The 15,909-nt window shown below is 34.9% G+C and overlaps 1 protein-coding gene across 1 annotated transcript in view; it reads left to right on the plus strand.

The window, feature by feature from the left end:
- Window positions 1-15,909, plus strand: part of LOC121076953 (transcription initiation factor TFIID subunit 4-like) — a 147,644-nt gene that overhangs the window by 41,684 nt on the left and 90,051 nt on the right. Inside the window, exon 10 of the mRNA XM_040571616.1 lies at window positions 174-343. Coding sequence (XP_040427550.1) covers window positions 174-343 — 170 coding nt within the window. The remainder of the gene's footprint in view (window positions 1-173; window positions 344-15,909) is intronic.

A 15,909-nucleotide genomic window follows, 5' to 3' on the forward strand; every position in this document is an offset into this window, starting at 1 on the left:
TCAGAGAAATAGTTATTTCTGAATTGAGAATATTTTGTATGAGAATTGAGACCCTGGTGGTTGTGCCTCAAATTGGCCCAGACACCAGGCATGTTGCATTTTGGCGAAGCAGTTAACATATAAAATGTATATATCACATGCAGAATTATTTTTTATTTCTATTTTCATTATAGAGATGATGATGACATCAATGATGTTGCATCTATGGCCGGTGTTAATCTAAATGAAGAAAGTGCCCGAATTATGGCTACCAACTCTGACTTGGTTGGAACCCAGATACAGTCCTGTAAAGATGAACCCTTTCTTGCTGCTATACCTCTACACAAACGCATACTTGAAATGGGTGAGAAACGTCTGCTCCTTTTGATAGTGTTTCCTTTTGTGTTATGTGTTTCTAAGTAACAGAATATGCTTAGCACTTTAGATTGTTGAAAATTGTTCTTTATGCATTGTATTAGATAAACTTGTATCCTTAAACTTTCAAGGTTTTTATGATAAAAGTAACTTGGCGACCCCAAACTTGAATTAAAAAAAAAAGTATACTGCTACTTTTATACTTCATGCTTTCCCCATGGTTTTTATATCCAAGGATCTCAAAAGTCTTTGCAAACATTAATTATTTCTCACAATCCTCCTTCATGTTTTACACATGAGAAGATTGAAACAGAGGGGTAGAGTAAGTAGTTCAGGTCACAGAGGACACCTGTGAATAAGATTTAACGTACTGCTGAAGTTATCTGTCAAGATTTTTTTCCCCATACAAACCAAATTCAGTTCCTAACACCTACATCTATTTAAGTTCATAGTGATATCTTAGAGCATTTTTTCAAAAAGGTGTATTTATTTATCCTGACTAAAAGGTGTTTTTATTCACTCTGCCATTTGAAAACAGAAGTTAAAAACTTCAGTAGAAAAAATACGTAGTCAAAATTAGTGATTTTTTAAGATTAGTAAGTATGCCTAGAATATATTTTATATGACACACATGGTTAATATCCTATATATGTTCTGGTACCTAAATGTATCTTTTCATCACAATTTTTGGTAATATTTTAAGAATCATCAGAGTCCTAGGATACAAAGCTCTAACTGTTTGGGAGCATATATTTATTTTTTTCCTTTATAAACTCTTCTTATGTCAGTAGTTAAATTTATAAAAGTTTTTAGGGAATTAGTTGTCCTTATGATTTTAAAGATATTGTTACAAATCAGCATAGTTAGGTTTTTAAGATTTTAGGGTTTTAAGGATACTTTTGAAATGTTATTTGTGTTTATGTTCATTGAATTAATGAAAGCCTTTTTATATTGCAGTTGCAGGCAAGGTTCTTCATTGACTTACTGTCAAGCTTTGCTTTGTATTTTAATTAGGCGCCTTTTAAGTTGAAGCCATTCTAAGAAATGAATCATTTTACATGCTTTAGTTATCTTGCTGAAATGATACGATGATGGCATTATGTGACGCAGTCTGGGCAAGCATGTGCAACGTTTTGTGAGATGGCTTATTGCCGTCTGAGATGGGAAGGCAGAAAGGTTTTGATGAAATTTGGTTGAAAATGTGTTGTGAGGGATGCTCACATGATGGTTCATACAGGTGTAAGAAAACAAAAAGGAAATGGAGATGTGAAACTGTTAAAAAGAATGGGAAATCAGTAGTGAATTTGCCATATAAGCCTTAATGAGCTGTCTGGGTGTAACAATTGCTGCACAACATGGAGCTGTAATTACAAGTGTAGGACTTACAGGAATCTGTACATACTTTAAGAGCCACAGAACCCATCACACTACTCATCACTGCCTTTTGGGGTTTGCTCCTCTGAGGAACAAATCCCTATGGCTCTTTTTGAAGCTTTATTGGCTTTGATAATTGAAATGAAACTTTCAAAGCTTTTAAAAGCAGCTGCAGGGATTTACTTCTCAAAAGCAGTGAATCCAAAAGAGCGGCCACTCCTAGTGATCTCCTGCAGCCACTTTTAGAGCTTTATTTTGGCTTTATATGAAGCCTTTTATAGTTTTGAAAGTGGCTGTAGGGTTCACTAGTGGCTGCTATCTGGGATCTATGGCTCTTGAGGAGAGAATTCCTTCAGCTGATTTTTGAAGTTTTAGAAGTTTGGTTTTCACTGTGTGTGGCCAGATTTGTTGATTGCATGGGACCACACACAAATTTGCTAGTTGTGCTACTGGGCACTTAAAATAACGACATCGTAAGATCACGACAACTCAGTCTTACCATGTGTTGCTGTGCCTAGACACACCAGGACTAAGCAAAGGAGGCTGTGACCTTCTCAAGCAGATTAGGAAAAGAAAGTATATGTGAGTCCTCATTCTTCCGTTTTTGTTATGCGTGTTGACAAACAAGATAAAATACATTACTTCTTCATTTTACCTGAATATAATTTAAACAGACCGTGTTTCCTACCTTTAAATCTATTCATATTTAATGATCACTTTAGTTTAAGGGCATGTTTTTATTGTTTTAGTAAAAGAGAGATTTGTGGTATGTACGGTATTAGGAAACTGCTCTTCTCTCCTTTCTCAAAAGCTAGATCTTTCAAGTTTTCTGTAATATTAATCTCCTCCTCTCTTCTGAGTAAGAGCTCTGTCGAGCAACTCAGTAGTGTTCCCCAAAGGCTGTTTCAGAGATTGTGCTTCCATTCACTAGAGTCAGAATATAAACTGCTAAAGTGAGAGCAGATGCTATTCAGTCTTTGGCAGTAACCACCAGCCAAATGCCTCAAAGTTATAGTGAAAGGTTTCTTAATATATTGTACGTTCTTATCTCTGCTGCTCAACTTGGCAGTGTTATCATCCAAAGTTTATTTTAAATCTAAATGAGTAATATTATTATTGATCCTTTTAAATGGAAGAAGTAACTGAAAGGTAATTCATGCAAAGATATTCATCCGCTTCCCACATGCTTCCTTATCCAATTTTGTATCTAGTCATCTTTGGCTGGTAATCATTGCCATTTGTTCATGTAGGAAGACAGTGTTGCGACTGTTTCAAATTCTTCTTTGATGCAAAACCAAGAGTGGATATTTCTTAGTAGATAATGTATTTCTTTTGCTATTCCATACAGGATCATAAACTTTAAACCTTAATCTTTCCGTATGACTGCACAATGAAACACATGCAAAGAGCTCTATGACTGTTGTTTCGCTTATTGGGAAGTCAAGAGGTGGAGATTGATGTTCTTCATGCATGCGCTGATGTGCATATAAATTTTTAAAACTTTTAGGCCTTTCACTTCATAAGTAAAAGGGTAATATTTCTTTAAAGGGCAAGATAAGTTGAAAAGTGCTGAAAAATCTGAGCTTTTTCGTATGTTTTTCATGGGAAAGAAACAAGAAAAATAACTTTGTGCTTGTACTTGTTTCACTTCTATTCATTCATAAGTTTTTTGTTTTTTTTGGGGGGGGTTAAAATGGTGTATTGGTTTCATTAGGTTTTAGAAGCTAGTTTTACACATTCTGAGTTTCCACTGTTTACCAAAGGGGGCAACACCTTAGTCAATAAAACAGTATGGCATAGCAAGTTGTTTTAAGAGTGCAGCTTCAGTATGGTTTGTAACAGTGTTGTGAAGATAGAAACTCCTTGACTCGGGAATTACTTGAATTGCAGCATTGTTTCTGAGGCTCAGCAGATGAGAATTAGGCTAAACTGTATTTTATATTTAATATTAGTTAACATTAAACATTAACAGCACATAAGGATGTGATAAAAAGGTGACCCTATTCATATTGCCTTATAATTAAGACCTTGGAAGGGAACAGATATGGAAGAGAAAGGGGAAAAAATATTATATGATAAATAATAACTAGAATTGTGTATAAATAAGAGTTGCATACAGTGAGATGAACAAGAAACATATTAAATTATTAGCCTAATATCTAAATAACAGTCATTAACCTTATTCTTTATCCAACTCTGGTGAAACTATTCTGGAGATTTTGTAGCAGTGCATGTTTGACTGGTACTTTTTTTTCTCATTTATTATTGTTTTTAATGGGAAGATGAGTTTTTCGTAGCATAATACATTTTTTTTTGCGTACAGAAGCCCTGACGATTATCTTCAATTTCGTCTGTTGTTGATGTCACTCAGCATGGTACAGTGGGATGAAATCTGCTTTTCTTACGCAGGTTACTTTTTAAATTTCCACTCAGGACAATGTTACGTCCTTTACTGAGAAGCCTTCTTGCTGAGAATTGGTGGTCTCTAAGACTCTGCTAGCTGTTCGAGAAACTTTGCTGTTGATTTTGTGGTCACCAGAGCATGGTATCCTCACAAGCTGAGAGTCTACAGCAGAATATTAATCCCCACAGCTTTGTTTCAATTCTGATTTCCTCTCCAATGAGATGATGGCGTTTTGCTTTTCCATGGCTATCCCTAAAATGTCACAATAGGTGGAGAATCTTAATCATAAATGTCTTAAAGCAATAATAACATAACACAAGTTTGGCATATTGTATTCCCTGAGTGAGATTGTTTCTTTCTCTTTTTCACTTCACTTTCAGTGTTCTTCACCCGTTTTTTTAACTTCAATTTGTATTGTTATGGAGTTCTGGCTAAATAGAATAATTACAAATGTGACATTCTAAGAAACGTGGGACTGGTTTGGCCATATGGAATCCATTTTAACCGTCCATCTTTTATTTTCAAATTATTTTTACCTAAATGTGTGTGATAAAAATGTATTGGAGCATAATTTATGGTATTTTTATTTCACAGTGATTCATAATTATTTTTACATCTGTGCTAGAAAATCGATTTTTCTATAGGTTGTTTTTGAGAAATACTGCATTTATGTCTGTTATCTGGCATTGATATAAATTTCCTTTGAAAAAAGTCTATTATGTTGACAAAATAGCATACACCTCTGACATTACTTACCAGAAAATTAGTACTGGATTCTCTTGCTTCGTCCAGATAGATTTTTAGGCAAGACTACACGTAGTCATGCAGGGGATTTATTACAAAACTTGAAAATGCACTAATCAATCCAAATGCTCTTAGATCAGAAGTTAGGAGGTCTACAGTCATTCATGAAATGGCTTCAGAGCAGCTCAGCTTTATAGATTTAAGTCACTGTCTCTGTCAGTGTAACAGTTGTAAGGTTAAGCTGAACACAATTTACAAATTTACATTTTTGTTACTTTACATACAGGATATTTTTAATTGTCTAATGAAATATTGATCATTGATCTGCTTGCTTCTTTCTTCGTTCAGTCACATTTGAATTGCACGTCTGCTGTAGAAATGCATGTTAAAACAATGAAATAGCTTATCTGTGTTTCTGTATTCTGTAGTACAGTGAATCTACTATGTGGCATCACAATGGCAGCAGAGTTGTATGCATATGTATACATTTTAAATAATTTGAATACTCTGAAGGGCATTTTATATTGCTAAACCACCTAAAAAGTGATTGGAATATCCTTCATGGAACCAGGCCAGTAGATTTCAGAGCCTCTGTTAAAAGCATTTGCTACTAGTTTAATAATAGAGGTGTTCTGTCATCTCTGTTTCATCTGTTTGTTTGTCAACAGTTGTATTCATGTTTGAATGAGATCACACTGTACTATTGATGATTGCTCTTTCACATACAGAGCAGTTCTAACATAAAAGTATACTTATTTCTGTGGTTGGTTTACTTTAGAGGGGTTTATAGCTGCTTAGAGTACAGTCGTGGATTCTGAATTTCTGAGCCATCAGATTGCCTGCAAACATATTTTTGTTTTCACTGCACTTTTTGTTGATCTTAGTTGTTTTCATTATTGACTTTTAACTTGTTATCCTCGAGTTGATTTGTCTTCAAACTGAAATATTCCTTTTAATATCATTTTTTTCCAACAGCATCTTTCTGTCATGATGGCCTCCTTAAATATCTGTGGACATAACTCTTGTGTTTGGAAATAGTTCTAATGTGCAAATTAGCCTATAAAGTGCTTGTTCTCCTTTAGCATAGCATTTTGAAGTTGTATGTTACCCTAACAACATACTTAGTCCAATTGAACTGTACCTAGACTGGTGTTTTCTGTGATTCTAGATGCTGCTTCTCAGGGAAAAAAAAAAGTTACGTATTGTACAATTACAAATTGCAAGTTATTGGGTATGCCATTTATATTACCCTTCTATAGTTCCTATGAACTTAAGTATGTCACCTGCAGAGGCACAATTGTGAAGATGTATCTAAATTCTGACATCTGAAATAGTAACTTCCTTAGTGAGTGCAGAGGTTGTTGGTTGGTTGTTTATATTTCCCGCTAATATAACACAAGGAATTTGCTATAAATTTTAGATTAGGTGTGCACTGTTCTCATCCTCTTATCAATCCTCACATTTATGATCATTTAGCTTATTATGTTGAGATTGGGAAAAGAGTTTATTGTATTTAATAGCAAATGCGTTGTTTTGTATTGCAATTCATTGATTGCTAATGTTATAAGTTATAATGTTATATAATTAAATGTTGTTTACATTTATTTTTTCCTTTTCAAAAAAGGTGGGAATATGTTCCCATCTTAGTATCAGCAGCAGTGTTGCCAAATAAACATAACCAGTGAGTATTTCAGAAGATTGTTAAGCTATATTGTTGTTCTTTCTTTAATAGGTCCATGATTAGACTTCCTGTTTTACAAGATGTCCCAACATGTGTTGGAACGGTAACTTCAGTACCACCTGAGAGCTTGGAGTCTGCCTTTCTGTGAAAGGTAAGGCAGCTTCTGTTCAATATTTTTGTGTATTTCTAAGGTTTTCTTTTTATTACTCTTATTAGTTCTGCAATGCTACAGAATCTGAATTATGTTTTTAACATGATCACCTCTAAGTGTCAGAACTGATGTTATTTCATCAAACAGTACTTTGTCAAAATAAATGAGTATATGTTCAAACTATGATTAATTATGAAGAAAATGAAGCTATTTCTTCAATCATAATTTTTAAAGGTTTTACTCTAACTGAACTGAGAGCATGATTATACTGGTAGCTTCCACAAATACTGGAGAATTTAAATTTTATTTTCACCATAATATCTTGCTTTTGTTTTATGAATGTAGTGGAAAAGCCTTCTTGAAAGGTCTTGCTCTTTCTGGAAGTCAGTTCTGGCCATCAGGGCCTTCCAAAATAAGTTGCTCAGCCTCAGAATAAGTTTGTATCTGGGAACTGAATTACTTAAATTTCTTGGTCTCTCCAAAGGAGGGTTAAATTAGGATCACCATTACATGGAGATTCATTCTCTACCAGATTCATTCATAAAGTCTATCTTCTATCTAGAAACAGATTTCTAGTAATAAATATAGGATGTAGAATAAGAACAATAAAAAGAAAACCTTAGAGAACCATTTAATATTGCAATAAAGCTGACTTACATTATCCCTGTAGGCAAACTCCATGCTCTAGAGGTGGTACTAATGTCCCCAAAACTCAACACATGTTGGAACATCTTTGTGGAGGAGGAAGTCATTGATCAGTGAGCAGTATCTTCGAGGATCATTTAAGGGGGAAAAAGTAAAAGGTAATAGTTTCTAAAATATATTGAAATATTGTTCACTACGTTTATTTGGCAATCCTGCTGCTCATACTAAGGTTGCAATGTTTTTGTTTCTTAAATTATTGAGCTACCTCATAAACTTCACTTTAGTCTTTCTTCTCCTTTGAATTATCACTTCAAAATGTTAATGCTCTGTAGGTAAGAATGTACCTTTCTGCTTTAATACATTGCACTTGTTAGTCTCTAGGCTGGTGAGTCTACTGCATACAAAGTCCAGATTATAGTATAACTCACCAATTTGTCATGTTTATCAGTGGTTATAATATCAAGAGTGTTTGACTGTGGTTCAACTAGTTTTGTAGTGTCTAAAGCAAGTCAGAGCCAAATGTTGCAAAATTTTGAAATGAGACAAAGACATTTTACTGGTAACAAAGAGGTATTTGCTGCAAGGAGGTAACTGCATCTCTGGATGTTGTGCTGGATGAGGTACCATCTGTTTTTGCACAGTAACATAAATATCTGATATAAACTATAGTAAAGCACAACTGTTTTGACAACATGGAATTACCATGTCTGATCTGGATTCATTTTGTAGTGGTGGATGATATGGTAATACACAGATTTAGTATTAATAAATGTGGCACAATGTCCTGATGTTAGTTTTTCCTCTAATCCTGGACATAGACAGGCAGAGGTGCTGACATTTTCAAGTTCAGGTTATGGTCTTTGGTCTACCTTTCTGGTATCCTTTATAATTTCCTGTATTCTTTGTGCATATCCTTTCCAGGTGACATGCCCATCCTGCCTCCTTCAGGTGAGGCCTCATGTTGAACTAGTCTGCCTAATATCAGCGGACATCTCTGATACCTCTTCAGACATGTCATCTACAAGACTTTTATAGTGCCAGAGATACTGTTTCTACAGGAAAAAAAAAAAAGCCAAAATGTCTGCATTTTTACATAATTGCTTTAAAAGAACAGAAGCATATAGCCAAATTCTACTCAGTATCTATTTTAATCCTTACGTGGACGTGATTTAGAGTTTGTTCTGTTACTGCGAGGACCATATTACAATATGCTAGCATCTGTGCTTGTCCTCTCTGACATTCTTGCAGTGGTTTTTCCCTATCTCAGTCTCACCTAACATAGATGTATAATGACATACTTCTCTTACTTAAGCCTAAGATCCTGTAATGATTTAGTATCTTTTGATCTTGGGCTTAGACATGGGTAAGAAGCACACACTTCTAGCCTGTGTAAAAGCAGGTAGGCAATAAGTCCCCAGCTAGCAACTTCTCTATTGTTTTTTCAGGGACTCTTATTGGTGTCAATGCCATATTAGTTCTTTCTCATCTGGTCCCCATAACAATCTCTTTTGATCTGACTCTGTTGTAAGTAAACCCAACAAAAGTGCATTGAGGCATTGTTATTTATAAAAATAGTGAACGTATTTTCCAGTTCTCAGTCACTTTGTGTTTATTCTTGAATGTTCCTGAATGTCTTTGGACATACTTACTATTTTGTATTGTGTTTATATTTTGAGAAAACTAAGGCTGAAAAAAAATATATAACTGTAATCTGTATAGCCTGACTTGACTTGTTAAGACCTGCACTTACTTCAGTTCCCATCCCCTCCTCTTTTTCGCTTGCCTAGCACTGTTCAGTCACAGCAGTACAGGTTATTGGGATCATAGGGTAGGATCTGGATATAGATCCCAAGAAATCTTTGACCTTCAGCATAGGTCAAAGCTTTGGTAACTTCAGCATCTTCTCTTCTTTTGGGATGAAAATGATGTGCACGTGAAATTGCACAAAGGTAGTCTTAAAGAGGAATTATTAAAAGAGAAGGAATTAAACATTAAAATCAAGGATAATGTGTTTGCTTAGGACATTGAGATTTTGATTCGTTCTGAAAAAAAACAGGTACGATACAGTTTGGTTACAGAACAAGTAAGGAAAAAAATGAATAGCGGTTGCTTCTCTTCCTTCAGAGTTTACATTCTCTTTCTGTCCTGTCTGATCAAGCTGTCAGGCTTCTTGTCTGTCTGAATACCAAGTAATCTCTTCTGCTTCTAGATGCGCTGCTTACTGCTTCCATTTTCCAAGGCTCTGCTTACTTGTGCATAATATTGTTTGGTGACTAGCTTGATTCCGTTAAAGACAAACCACTAAGGATAATAAAAAGACTCTTTAGGAATGATTAATAGCTGCCTTTCAGCTGTTTAATTATCTAGCTCAGAGACAGAATTTTGGAAACTGGATTGTCTGGTTATATATATTTTAGGCCAGACCTCTTCTCAAATTAGTTCTTTCTTTTTGCCAAAAAGTATGAATTACGTGTGGGTTCCCAGACTTACAGTCTTACTGAGAATTCTTAAAGAAGTGAAGGCTTTATTTTTTTTAAATTATGTTCCTCAAAAAATGCTAATCATATAGTAGGGTTAAACAGTTTCTTGAGAAATTCTGTTTCCACTTCATGAATTTTTTGCCCTGCTCCAAATCCCAGTGACTTGCTTAAGAGCTTTGAATCCACACAGAAAATAGGATCAAACTTTTTGGCCTTGATTACATGTGGATTTTGCATCAGTACAGCTATTTCTCTGACTCGTTTGTGTTAAAATAATTGTGACCCCCCCTAGAAAGGAGCTATTTTTCAGTTTGGTTTCATTTACAAAAATTAGGGATATCAGATGAAATTAAGAGATGAAGTTCAAAACAAGCAAAGCAGTGTATGTTTTTGCCAGATGATTAGTTAAGTTGTCAACTCTTTGTCTTAGGATGTTGCAGGTTCAAAAGATGACTTGAAAAATTAATCAGAAAAAAATCTGTCTTGAGGACGTAGAGAGTAAGATAGGATCTCTAGCTTAGAATGGTTCTGGACTGTATATTTTTTCAGTTATAATTGGACACTTTTATATACTTCTAGCAGCATCTCCCACTACTGCTGTTGGAGAATGGATGCTGGACTATATCACCCAGTATAGCTTTTCTTAACTTTTTATACAATTACATAAATTCAAAATATTCATTTTAGTATAATTTTACTGAATAAGTTAAATCCACTGTAGTACCTGAAAAAAGCTTTATGAGCAATTTTGTACTATGCATTCTCCTGCAGAGACTGAGCCTTAGCTGAATCTTACTTGGCTAAAATAATTTGGTTGGCATTTACTTTGGAGGAAGCAGGAGGAGAAGAGAGTTAAAATTATTGTAATATTTATTTAGATTTTTTATCCATTGTTACATTAGAATTGTATAGCTGGTTATGCTTTATTCTGCTGTGTCTAGCACTAAAAATGGCTGTGTATTTTGGGGATTTTCACCTGTAACTTGGATTTATTCATGTATTTTTTAAAAGTAACTGGTATTTCACCAATTTCTAAATTTCACAAATTGCTTCCTGGGGAATCATCTCAAGGTGAATAGTCCTGAAATATTAGACCTCAGCAAGTCTTGAGTTCTGAAGAAGACTGTACACTTTTATCCAGAAGTGAGCTCATGAGATAACATTCCTCCTCTCATAGGATAAAAATTCTATTGTAAACAAGCTTACTGAAGTAATTAACATGGAGTCGTCCATTGTTTTGTAAATAATAATTGCGATAAAATGTAGTTCTTTTTACCAAAGTCAACTTACATGAAGGTGAACTAGAAGTATAGCGTTGAACAATATTGGGTACTGGTTTACAAAATTTTTCACATGCCAGTTGAGATAGTTCAGGGTTGCTTTGGAGCTGTGGTATATATCTTGGCCACCTGCCCTTCACAGAAGGGGTGCTGGTTTGTACCTGCTGGAGGGAATCGTTTACCAAAACTCAAAGCACTTGGCACTGATTCTCTCTAGTTTGGCAGGAAACGCTCCCTAGCCTGTGGCTTCCCTAAACATACTCCAGGCTATAGGTTTGTCAGAGGCGCCTGCTCAAACTACTTTGGATTTGCTGTTTTTGTGGAGGAGGTTTCTCTTTTCTCATCCTGTCTCCCAGCACCAGACAGGCTTAACAGTGCAGCAAATAAACATTTATTAAATTATTTATTCATTTATTTAGTAAGACTTACAGTGGAACTTTTAATTTAAAGGACTGAAAACAAAAAATCACAACTAAATTCATGACACTGTTTCTTTTGCCTGGGATCACTAGGTTATCTTATACCTTTAGGAATCTCTAATCCTAGTCTTCAGAGCTAGTGATTTGTTGTTTGCAACATCACTCCATTTAACAAGCTTATCCTTCAGTCCTTCAGTTTTTAATACTTCAAGGTTGTCTGTAGCTCTGGCAGCCCCTCCAGCACGCCCCAGGGTGTTTTGTACCCAAGCAGCCTCCTCAGTTTCTTCCTTTGTTGTGTTTCAACCCCAACTGTCTGGTTTAATGTTTGAGTTTTCCCTTTGATAGTATTTGGAATTCAGTATAGATGGCTGAGGACACTGCTATGTGGGACATTGGTGTGGTGCTTAGGGACATGGTTTAGTGGGTAGACTTGGGCAGTGCTAGATGGACTCAGTCTTAGAGGTCTTTTCCAGCCTATGTGATTCTGTGTTCACTGTTCTCAAGCCCTACCTGATTAGGTTGGTACGAGTAAGTTCAGTGATTGCCATTTTATGGCTCCTCAGGATGTTGAGGGTTCTTCGTTCATTATGGTTGTGTCTCCTTTGTGTTTAGTCAGCCTGGTAGTTAAATGTTGTTGCTCAGTGTAGAATGATTGATGTCATAGTATTAAACAAAGCACCTATTGCTTTCTGTCGATTTCAAGACTTGCTTTTTGTAAAGACCACACATGGTGTGTCTTAGGGCATACAAATATTGCTTGTGTTGTTTTAGATGGGGAACTGCTTACCCTTTCTTCCCCATTTTTTTCAACTGTTAGCCTTCAGAGGTTTCTGTATAGTGTAAGCCTTGAACGGTGACATTGTACTTAATGATGTGTAATTTTACAGAGATGGAGGTGTTTTAAAATGTTTCACTGTTGACTCCTACAGCAGAACTATAAAATCATCACTTCCCCTTATGCTGTTAAAACAGAGGAATGGAATTTATTAAAGAAGTTTATCATTTTAATGTTTTGGAAGTTTGCTGCAGATATTTAGGGGGTAGTTTTTCCAGTACCTGTTTTTTCCTGATGGGAAAGATCACACAGGGATAGAGACCTGTAAAACTGTGGTGGTTCTGTTGGGATGAATGAGGAAGGGTGCTTGAGCCTGTAATCCCAGGTGCAATCCAAGGCATAGTCAAGTACTTATGCTCAGGGGTTGGGGTACGTAGGTATGACCAGATGGATCTTTGTTGCATTCTTTGAGATCTGATGCTGTTGAAGGAGGTTAAATAAAAGTTTAAACAAGTAAAGAGTATCTGTGATGCAAGGGGAAGTACTTTTGTGGTGTGTTTCCATCTTGCACAGTGCAGGCCAGCTGTCACAGCAGATGAGGCCTGGACCTAAGAAATCTGGTTGCAATTGCAGCTTGGGCCAACATTTAACACAAAGAATTTAAAGTTTAAGAAGTTGCTCCTGGATTTAAATGATAGCAGTGAGTGCTTTCTGCAGTTCTGGCTGACCTATGGTTAAGGGCAAATAGAGACTAATTATGCTCTCTCCCAGTGTTTGTGTTGAAGGACAAGATAAATTCAAGACCTAAATACATGCTGTTTAACTGTTTAAAACCAGTTCTTCAAGGTTTTTCTGTTTTAAGTGTAAACATAAAGAGGTTTTATACAGGCATTCAATAATTTATCACATCAATAATCAGTCAGACCTAATGTTTTACAAATAATTTTTTTATCTTTGATCTCAATCCTGTCAGGACTCTTTAAGTATAAATTATTAAAGTAACTTTTTGATTCTTTGAAAGCCTATCTGCAAAGATACTATTTTTTTCCTGCTTCTCAAATAGGGCAGTACTCTCCGTATGATTTATTTCAGTTTGTTTGATCAATAAAATATAATTAAACTTCTAAAGCACAGCAAAGCCAGTACCTCCCAGATAGGTAAGCAGATATCACTCTTCAGAATTTTCACTTCTTGGGACCTTCAAGTTTTCGATGACAGGGTTTAGGTGCTTTTGTGTTTGTAAAAAAACAAGCTTGTACTAGTGACATATATGCCAATACCAGAATAATATTGCTGAATGCTTATTCCCTCAAGGTTTTTGGAACTTATTTACAAGTTCTAACTTTATAGAAACTACTGCAATATCTCAAACTTTTAAGTAGAATATAGTTTATTTGTAACAAAAATATTCCAATACCTATACTTGCTTCATATGCTGTCTCATATGCTGTAGAGCTTTATTAAATGCTGACTGAAGCATGGTTTACTACTAATTATCTCAAATGTGTAATTATGAAATAATATATAGGCAGACTTTATTGTGCTGTTCTATAAATGCTTGTCAGATTAGAAATTTGTTCAATTTGGGGGTATTAATTTGTGATTCCTTATATTTTTCATATATGATAATGTGACTCAGCTTACTGCTTTAGTATTAATTGATACCTCAGAGGAGGGGTTGAGACTGAGTCCTGACACAAAGAATAGAAGTGTTCATGCTGTCAGTCATCAATTCTTGATGATCTTGTACATTTCTGATATAGCAGAGTTCTGTCAAGAATGTTTGAATGAAGAACATGACCTTAGTTATGCCTTTAAAAATATAAAAACTCAAATCCAAGTGAAAAGTTTGGTTAAAATTATAGCTTGGAGCATTGCTTTGCTTCAGCTCCGTTTTTGTTATCATCCTTGATGATGTTTTTTATCATAGCTCTAGGAAAAGTTCAGAATTACATTGCTAAAGTCATTTTAAAGATTTGAGGAGTATGCTTGTTGTTAAAAATGTTTAACAAATGTATTATTTAAAAGCACGCAACTTTTTTCAAACTATGCATTTCCTGATGTTTTAAGTGTGCAGCACTGTACTGCTTGAGAATGCAGAATTTGAGTTACAAAGCTCCAAGTTAAGATGTTCACATTATTAACCTTAAAGCACATTAAGGAGAACAGACACAAAAGTGGGGAACAATTATTTTAATTTATTTTTATTTCTTTATTTAAAAAAAAGTGACAGCAGTCTGTTGATAGAAATTCTTTTAGTTAATTCTTAGTTTAATCTTAATAGTTAATTCTTTTTTTTAATCTTAATTTTCTCTTTGGATTTTGTGTGTCTGTATGAATGTAAGTATATATATTATGACTACTTTTGCGATGACCAGATAGTGCATCTAAGACCAGGATCTAGAATTCTGGGACCTAAAAAATATCTGTAGTCAAAGTCACTGTCAAGTGATGTGGTTAGAAAGATAACTTATTTATGAGGTTATTTGTGTTTTATGATATAATTAAATATCTATATGTAAAAAACTGCATATACACATTTCTTAAAACTGTAAATTATATTCCTTTTCCCCTATCATTATCAGTCTGGTTATTTCTTATTGTGATATTTTAATGGGCTGTGCAAATGTTAATCTTGTGAAGGGAATAGAAAACTTTCTGAATTAAAGTTGGGAAAAATAATTACACACACTAGGAAACTGCCTTGGGAATTTCCTATTTGAGATCAGCATTATTTTCCTTTGAAGGCAGACAGATTTCCACTATGCTTTGTATAAATGGGAGTGAATGAAGCTTAGGAGGAGATATGTGATGAAGGAAAAGATACTAAACCTTCAATATAGAAACGTATAAAAATTAACAGTTTCCAGCCCTTTGCTTGGAATCAGTTTCTGCTTCTTGCCATTTTCTGTGCTTTATGAGGTGGTGTCTTATTGCTACTTTTGCTGCTTTAATTATAGTTGGCTTTAAGAATCTAGTGAAATAGCAGAAAGAAAAAAAAAAATGTAAAAAAGAAGTCTCTTAACAATGTTATCAGAACTTCTCTTTGGTCAGAAAATCAATAAGGCAGTATGCATGACTGTTTATGAGAGTATTTCTAGGCCAACCTTTCCAAGTATAGATGAAATTGTTGTTTCAGGAGCATATTGGTAATTTTCCCATCTTTGCTCCAAGTACAATCCAGGTATTTAAGTAGTGTGCCAAATCTTCATGTCATATGCGGCTTTGGAATGTACCCTGCTTCTGATGTCCTATGCTAACAGGACTTTGACTAATATAATTTAGAGCAGGGAAGACATGATACTTCCACACATGATAAATGTTTTGGATGACAAGTTGACTTTTAAATTTATCATTTTGTAGTCTGGTTTCTTGACACTAATTCATTTTTGGGGAAATTTGTGTTGTATTATTTCTTCCTTAGCCTGCTTTCCAAAGAAAGCTACCCTTAAATGATGGAGCCGTCTATTTGCCTTCCTTCTCTCTCCCTGAAGATAATTTTTGAATCCATTGATAAATCAACAGCTAGATAGCCTTGTGTGTGTTCCAGTTGAGGGGAAAATCAATTTTTTTTTTCTTCTCTTTGCTCTTCTGACTGGTTG

This window comes from Cygnus olor, chromosome 12 (assembly GCF_009769625.2).
Source record: "Cygnus olor isolate bCygOlo1 chromosome 12, bCygOlo1.pri.v2, whole genome shotgun sequence".
Taxonomy (NCBI): Eukaryota; Metazoa; Chordata; class Aves; order Anseriformes; family Anatidae; genus Cygnus; species Cygnus olor.